This window comes from Sinocyclocheilus anshuiensis, unplaced genomic scaffold, assembly GCF_001515605.1.
Source record: "Sinocyclocheilus anshuiensis isolate Anshui unplaced genomic scaffold, SAMN03320099.WGS_v1.1 scaffold1053, whole genome shotgun sequence".
Classification (NCBI taxonomy): domain Eukaryota; kingdom Metazoa; phylum Chordata; class Actinopteri; order Cypriniformes; family Cyprinidae; genus Sinocyclocheilus; species Sinocyclocheilus anshuiensis.
Window position 1 is genome coordinate 1,506,506 of NW_015555711.1, and position 8,319 is coordinate 1,514,824.

At 35.2% G+C, this 8,319-nt stretch overlaps 1 protein-coding gene across 2 annotated transcripts in view; it reads left to right on the forward strand.

Moving 5' to 3' along the window:
* Positions 1–647: 647 nt before the first annotated feature.
* LOC107672044 (NF-kappa-B essential modulator-like) overlaps positions 648–8,319 on the forward strand; it is a 9,560-nt gene continuing 1,888 nt past the window's right edge. Inside the window, exons 1-13 of one of the 2 annotated variants that reach the window (XM_016465127.1) lie at positions 648–917; positions 2,149–2,336; positions 2,420–2,712; positions 2,799–2,870; positions 3,086–3,265; positions 3,866–3,927; positions 4,098–4,145; positions 5,255–5,357; positions 5,476–5,591; positions 5,675–5,827; positions 5,932–6,022; positions 6,685–6,828; positions 6,962–7,098. In XM_016465127.1, the coding sequence (XP_016320613.1) occupies positions 2,153–2,336; positions 2,420–2,712; positions 2,799–2,870; positions 3,086–3,265; positions 3,866–3,927; positions 4,098–4,145; positions 5,255–5,357; positions 5,476–5,591; positions 5,675–5,827; positions 5,932–6,022; positions 6,685–6,828; positions 6,962–7,098 (1,583 nt within the window). In that variant the 5' untranslated portion in view covers positions 648–917; positions 2,149–2,152. The remainder of the gene's footprint in view (positions 918–2,148; positions 2,337–2,419; positions 2,713–2,798; positions 2,871–3,085; positions 3,266–3,865; positions 3,928–4,097; positions 4,146–5,254; positions 5,358–5,475; positions 5,592–5,674; positions 5,828–5,931; positions 6,023–6,684; positions 6,829–6,961; positions 7,099–8,319) is intronic. The other variant, XM_016465128.1, reaches the window with a different exon arrangement.

Sequence of the window (8,319 nt, forward strand, 5' to 3'; positions counted from 1 at the left end):
GTAACATTTCCGTCTCACGCTTGAGGTATTCGGCCAATCACAACGCACTGGATAGCTGGCCAATCAGAGCACACCTCGCTTTTCAGACCGATGAGCTTTGTAAAAAAATCGACGCGTTTCAGAAAGGCGGGGCATAGAGGAGAAACAATAATGTACAGTATGTGGAAAATAATGCGTTTTTTGAACCTTAAACCGCATAAACACATTTCATTACACCAAATACTGTTATTTTTAGCAACATCATACGACCCCTTTAATCAGATGTCCTTGTTATATCAGGAATACAAATAAATAGCCCCATTTAGTGGATCTCTAAAGCAACCTAATAATCTAATCTAGAAGTCTAATAATAATAATATTAGTGTTAAAAATAATAATATTGATAATATTCGTAATGCTTTTAGGCCCCTTATTTCGTCATTGTTATGGTCTATAGGCTAGTTATTATTGTGTCAAAACAGAAATAATCTGCAGTAGTATTGGTTGTAAAAAGGAAAAAAAAATATTGGTTGGATCTGTAATGTATTCTTAATCAAAAATATGTCATAAATGACTTGAGGACGTTAAAAGTTTTGTATCGGTAATAACAAAACACCGAAGTTCCTCGTGACTTTTTACTCTAATTTGTCTTCCCATAATTCCCCCACCCGGAAACAGCGCAGAGTGTGATGAAGCGCGGAAGTATCGAGGGGGAATTCCTCGATAGTCTGTACCTGTCCGAGCTTTTCTGGACATTTTTATTTAATTCACTTTATCAAACTCGATTCTGACTTTCCAGCTCGGCGAGGCTGAAGATGTTTGCCGACCTTAGCGTCTATGGTTGACTGTAAACCGGGCCGTGTTTCCTTGGCGGAAGACCGACAAGCAGTGGATCTGTGTTAGCGCGGATAGTTAAACACTGTGAACGGCTTAAAAGGGTAGTTATTACCTTCCTATTACATCCTCCTATATATTTATAACATAATTTATGTATGTCTAAGGAATTTGACTCGTGTTAGTGTGTGGTTTTGAATGTTTTAGGGTTTTAAATGCGCTGATGCTAGTCGTGTCGTTAGCTCAGTAACGTTACTTCTGTCAGAAACCTGTAAACAAAACATCGAGTCTTGTTTTTCAGAAGATCTGAGAAGTTGTTTAAAATAAACGTGTCGATAAGAATTAAATGTCAGCACAATATTATATTTAACCGTGTTTTTGAAGTGTGTGTTTGTCTTTGGAATCAACACCGCGCTGAGAAACCGTAAACAATTTTTTGAAGGTAAAAGGATCATAAAACGGAATGAAAAACTATGTTTTGTGATTGGAGAGATTATTTCATTTGAGCTGTAGCGTTATTAATGGCAGAAATGTCAGTGAATCGCTCCATTTAGCCCTTGTTGTAAAGTGAAACTAATTAAACCCTCAATTCATCAATTTTAAACTTCATGTGAGATTTTAAAATAAAATAACTAATAATAAAATATAATCCAGCACTGAACAATTAATTAATTAATGAATTAATAATGTTGTTTAAAAAAATAAAAGAAATAAGTTAATAATCGTTATTGGTAATGCTGTACAATTTGTTAACATTAGTTAACTAGGCTACATTAGTTAACTAACTGAAAAATATTGAATACTTTAGAATTTATTCATCTTACTTAATGTTAAATGCAGCATTTACTAAAAAATATTGAAGTCAAAAGTTGTGTATGTTAATATTATTTAAAATGAACTTTATTGATTGCATAATTACTCAGTCAAGTGAGCTGTGTAGCATTATATAGAACAAAACAGAAATGAAAATAAATGCAGTTTTTGATTGCAGAAAAACTGTGCATTAATGTAATGGCACAAATGCAAATTCCAATAATAATAATAATATATTATGTGTATTTTCAACTTTTACTAATACGTTATTAAAATCAAAGTTGTATCTGTTAATATCATTTAATGGACGTGAGCTAACATGAACTAACAACGAATAGTTGTATTTTTATTAACTAATAAAGATAAATAAATACTGTAAATGCATTTAATAAAGACTCATAGTTTGCTGCAGCAATCGTTATAAACTTATTCAATATGCTTATCCAACAATCACAAACAACTGTAAAATTCATTGAGTTTGCCAGCTCCAGATGTTAATTATTGGCTGGTCTTCTCTCTCAGGATCATGGTCCAGCCGCAGCCGTCAGGTGGTTGTACTCTGCAGTGGGAGCTGACTGGAGAGGAGACTGTGGGTGCCAGGGGTCAAGGGTCACTTATGGCCAGTTCACAGGGGTCTATGGGGGTCCCTCCTGAATTAGTGGGAAATGAAGTGGTCCATAGACTCATAACAGATAATCATCAGCTACGAGGTGAGACTTGAGAGATTGTCTATGCCAGATTCATTGCCCATTGATAACATTAAACTGCATAAACAACTCTAAACATTCCACAGAGGCTCTGAAGCGAAGCAATGATGCCCTCAAAGAAAGATGTGATGAGATGGAGGGGTGGCAGAGGAGGTCGAGAGAGGAGCGCGAGTTCCTGAGCTGTAGATTTCGTGAGGCCAGAGCTTTAGTGCAGCGACTGGCACAGGAAAACCAGAGCCTGTTGGGACAGCTCAACCACAGCATCAGTCAAACAGGGAGTCCAAGTGTTGGCATCACTAAAGAGACTGGAAATCAAGGCCAGGACCAAGAGCTGAAGTGCACTAATGTAGAGAAGAATGTCCTCATGGACTCACCAGAAGTAGGTTCTTTTGTAAAGCATTTGGAATTTGCATGAAGTTGTCAGTTCATTGAATTAAAACTTCCCTTTATTGTTTCATTACGCAGGTATTAAATGAAGCTGTACTGACAGACCGAGCTGAAGGAGACGCTGACAGACACACAATGCCTCAAAGTTTGGTAATTTACCATAAATGTCAATATGTGAAATGTCTGTACAATAGAGTTTTATCAGCATTGAGTGCTAATCTGCTTTGACTACTTTTGGGTGTGGTGTGGTGTGTTTTATTCTCCTGGTTCACTGTGTTAAAGTACAATCCAAACATGGCTAAAGATCAAGTTGTTTCTTTTTTAAGTATTTGTGCCTTCATCTTTACAAATCTTTTTCACTTCAGCCTGCTGAGGGCTCTAATGAATTTCTGAAACTGCTGAAAAGCCACAAAGAGAAGCTGGAGGAAGGGATGAGGGCACTGAGGAGGAGGAATGAGGAGCTGGAGAAGGAGAAGACAGAGAATGAGAAAGAGAGAGAAAATCTCCTCGCCACTGTAGAGCAGTTACGCTCCAAACTCAATCAGGTAGAGCATTTATGTTCCATTTGTTTATTGATATAATTAGACATATATTATATGGGTAGTTCACAAATAAAATGTCCAACACCTTTTCACTTTGATCATTTTTTATATTTGTACAATTCATCAAGGTTTGTTATTATTTATTTTTTTTTAGAAAATTCTGCAGTGTAATAGACTTCCATGTAGTTGCTTAATTAATACAAGGTCATAATAACTGCATTTTTTAAAATTATACAAATTATTATGGAGATAAATTCTAAATGATATACACTACTGTTTGGGGTCAGTAAGAGTTATTTAATGTTTTGAAAGATGTATCTTATGTTCACCAAGGCTGTATTTATTTAATCAAATATACAGTAAAAACAGTAATATTATTACAATTTAAAATAACCATTGATTAAGTATTCAGTGTCACATGACTATTCAGAAATAATTTTATTACTCTGATTTGGTGTTCAAGAAATATTACTTAATATTATCAATAGTTGTGCTCTTTAATATTTTGAGACATTTGTTTTGGGATTCTTTAAATAGAGATGTCAAAACGGTATTTATATATCTATCTAACTTCTGATCATTGATTAATCCTCTCTTTATTAGAATGGTGGTGTTACTGAAGAGTCAGTCCAGCAGGCATGCGCGCTCACCGTTCCTGCAGAAAGGTACTCTCAGATGTTCAGTTTACACTGCTCTCTCTCCCTGCAGGCTGTAAACTCTGCACGCTTGGATTGGATTGTAATAAATCTCAAAGTGCTTTGCTTCCTTTCTTTTAATGTGAATGGTTTGGAATCTCTCTTTTCTGTCTTCTGTTTTGATCCATGTGTCTGCTTAGCTCTCACTTGGCTAAACTAACTGAGCAGCTTCAGGCTACACAAGGCAGGTGAGGGGAACTATATCTCACTGTGTGTGTGTGCTCGCGTGTCCCTCCCCTCATTGGTGTTGAAAGTCTGACTGGAATGAGACAGATGCACTAGCAGTCAAATGTTTTGACATTTCTCATTTAGACTACTGTTCAGAAGTTTAAATAAAGAAATGAATGCTTTTATTCCGCAAGTACCCATTAAATTGTTTAAAAGTGGCAGTAAAGACATTTATAATATTACAGAAGATTGTATGGACTTTCTATAAATTAACATAAAAATTTAAGAGAAAAGTTCTTAACTTTTTCCCCACAAACATATTAAGCAGCACAACTGTTTCTTGTGCACCAAATTTTGAATCATGTAACACTTAAGACTGGAGTGATGGCTGCTGAAAATTCAGGTTTGCCATCACAGAAATATATTTTAAAATATATTCAAATAGAAAAGAGTTATTTTAAATGGTAATATTTCACAATATTGCAGTTTTTGATCAAATAAATGCAGCCATGTTGAGCATAAGAGACACCTTTAAACACATTAAAACTTTTTACTGAACCAAAACTTTTGAACAATAGTTTGTATTTTTATTATTTTATTTAGTAAAATTTTGCCAGGAAAGGTTTTAGAATTTTTATTACATGTTAATGTTAAATCTTTAATGTAAAAAAATCTTTAAAATTGTTTCTGCCATGAAAATAGCCTTTGATGCTGACATGGCATTAAATAAATATATACTACTACTTTATTATTTTATTAATCGATTTTAGAAATAAAAATGTAATATAAAAGTATTTATTGGCATTTTTTTTATTGGAGTTAGACCGAATAGTGAATGCAGTGAATGCAGCAAACAAGTTCCTAGCATACACAAAAATCTCATTGTTGGACAGAATTTGCATCTAGACAAGTATATTAAAGAAGCTAAAATACAAGGTAGTTTTGATTTAACATTTTGGTCATTACATATTTCCCACACTTCAGTTTTTGTGGCTCTTTTTTCTTTTTAATTTGATGATTTGATAAAATGTAGAAACTGTACTGATAATAAGGAATGAATTGGTGCGTTTGGTGGTGAACTACAGTAAGATGGACGGTTAATCCTGGTTGTGTCTTTGCTGTGATGTAGGTACAGGGAGCTCCAGGAGAAGCTGGACTGTCTTCAGAAGAGCTCTGTTCAGAGAGACAGAAATGAGGCTCTACTCAAACAGAAGGAGAAGGACTTTGTTCAGGTACATAAACGCAGACACAACCTGTGATTCAGTATGCAAAAGCCATTTCTTCCTATGCCGAGCTGTGGAAGCATTTGCAGTAGTTTGGGATGGGTGATCATCATCTTTGTGTTTGTAGCTGACAAAGGATAGTGAAGCTCTGAGAGCTCAGGTCACGTCCCTTCTCGGTGAGTTGAATGAACGACAAAATTGGCTGGAGAAAAGTGAAGCAGAGAGACGAATTTTAGAGGATAAGTGAGTGCATCTCTTCGTCCTTGTGCATGTGTTTGTGTATGAGATTCGGCAGCTGTGTGTACAAGACCTGTTTGATCTCCCAGGTTGGGCAAGAAGACCGAACGCCTGCAGACTTTAGAGAGAGACATGGAGCAGCAGAAGAAGCAGCACAGTGTGACAGTGGACAATCTTTTACTGCAGACACAGAACCTAGAAACTGCACTGAAGAACGAGAGGCTCGTCATAGTGGAGGAGAGGTGGGTTTAGCTGGATGGAGAACCCCGTAACAAACGCAGCTTCCTGTTTTCTTTGTTATGGTTGTAACAGTAACCCACAATTCCTGTTGCTCTTCCTCATCTAGGAGGAAGCTGGCCCAGCTCCAACATGCGTACACATGTTTGTTTCAGGATTATGACAAAAAACTCAAAAGTGAAAAGCAAGCCAATCACAGGGTAGGTAGCTGCTGTTTGTCATTTAAAAAAAAAAAAAATGTATTCATTTATGTTTTTTGGTTAAGACAATATTTTCAACATTGCTATCATAGTTTTTATTAGATTTTTTTTATTTTTTTTTTTTTATATTTTGCTTTGTTTATTTCAGTTTTAGTTTTATTGATTACAGTACTTGAACTTATTTAATTTCAATTAGATGACAGGGCAACATTTTGAATTTTTCATGTAAGTTTTATTTATTTATTTCAGATTTTTCAGTTATCGAAAGCGATTTGTAATAGTTTTAGTTTTTTTACAAAAAAACAAAATAGTAAATTTATATCAATAAAACCCATGCGAACCCTCGTGATTGTGTGTGAAAGTCAATAAGCCTAAATAAACATTTATTAATAATTCATGATATTTGTAATAAATACTTCAAGTATCTCCTTGAAAAAATTTTTATTTATAAAATATTTTGAACTAGATTTATAAACTACATTTTAAAATATTTTTTCTGTTCTTTATAGTGGACATGCTTATTAGTCATTGACCAAAGTCTTAATTTAAATGCTACAAAACTAGAAAACTGTGACTGTTTGATGTTTTTTGAAAATAGGTCAGTGCATGGTTCACTATAAATTTGTTAACGGAAAGCATACATGTGGTAATTTCCATTACAGTGTGGAGAGGCAGATACTCTAGTTAACAGGTTAGCAGAGGCTGAGAAAGCTCTGGCCCTGAAACAGGATCTCATCGATAAACTCAAGGAGGAAACAGAGCAGCTGAGAGCTGCATTAGAGACTATACCAGTGCTGAATGCTCAGGTGAATATAACACCTGCACACTAATGTTACAGTGCTCTGCTCACTTACTATGTCTTAGCCTGTTATAAATACATGTTCAGCATGCATGTTGCATATAATAACACAAACACAATTGCACATTTTATTTTTGCAGGCAGAGATCTATAAGATGGACTTCCTGGCTGAGAGGGAAGCCAGAGAGAAACTCAATCAAAAGAAGGAAGAGTTGCAGGAGGAGCTGAGTAAGGCACTAGTTGAGATAGACAGACTCAAGCAAGAAGGAACCTCAAGGTAGGAAAAGAGATTGACACTATATGATGTGTTACTGAACGTTATTAGAATTTTTTTATTTTATTTTTTCATTTTATTGATATCGGTCATATTGGATGTTAAATTGCTCATTTCTTTTATTTTTACATTTAGATGACCTATTCTATCATATAATGTTATTTATTAAATTAGAGTTGATCTGTAATCTGTATGGACCAGGTCCCGTGGTTTGGCATGAAACTTGCAGATTAATAGCAAAGTTTAACCACCATATAGTGGAAGTTTATAATTTGCAAGTGTTTTTAAGTCTTTCCAAAATCAAACATTCAAGCGAAACCATTCAAGTGCAAGAAGATGCAAAAGAGAGTATTAAAACACCAAATTCTCTTTCACATCTTCTTTGTTGAATGGTCACACACACAAAATTGTCTCAAAATACCGTCTTGAGTATCCTCGTAAACACAGTTGGTTGTGATGTAAGTAACCGTAAACAGTTGAGAAGGAAATCGGATGTGTATCATTATATTAGTTCATGAAGCCAGAGCTGCCTAATTTATATGTGTCGTTAATGTTAATCAAAATAAATAAATACAAATAAATAAAAAAGAAAAAATCCCTCTTTGCTCTTGACTGAATCAGTTTAGTAGCTTTAACAAAGATTAATCTGTATTTAATTTATACTATGCAGTGTTTTTATATTTGAATCTGAATACTGCTCTTAGACAACTAAAGAACTTTTTTGCTGATCTGAAAAATGAAACGATACATCAACGCTGCCCCACGAGTTTTATTAAAGGGGTCATATGATGCGATTTCAATTTTTCCTTTCTCTTTGGAGTGTTACAAGCTCTTGGTGCAGAAAGAAGATCTGTAAAGTTGCAAAGACTAAAGTCTCAAATCCAAAGAGATATTCTTTATAAAAGTTCAGAGTCAGCCACACCTACCTAAAACGGCTCGTTCTAACACGCCCCCACATATCTACCTCACTATGTGGGAAGATTTGCATAACGCCGCCCAAATGTTCACGCAAAGAAAGAAGTCGTAACTTTTATTCTCGCTGTAGTATTGTTGACGCTGCAGCCATGTCGTGAAGACGCTGTGTGCTTCGTTGTGAAAGCGAGGGCATAGAGGAGAAACAATAATGTACAGTATGTGGTAGGGGTGTAACGGTACACAAATATGACGGTTCTGTATGACCTCGGTTTTAACGTCACGGTTCGGTATGATTTCGGTACAGCAGGG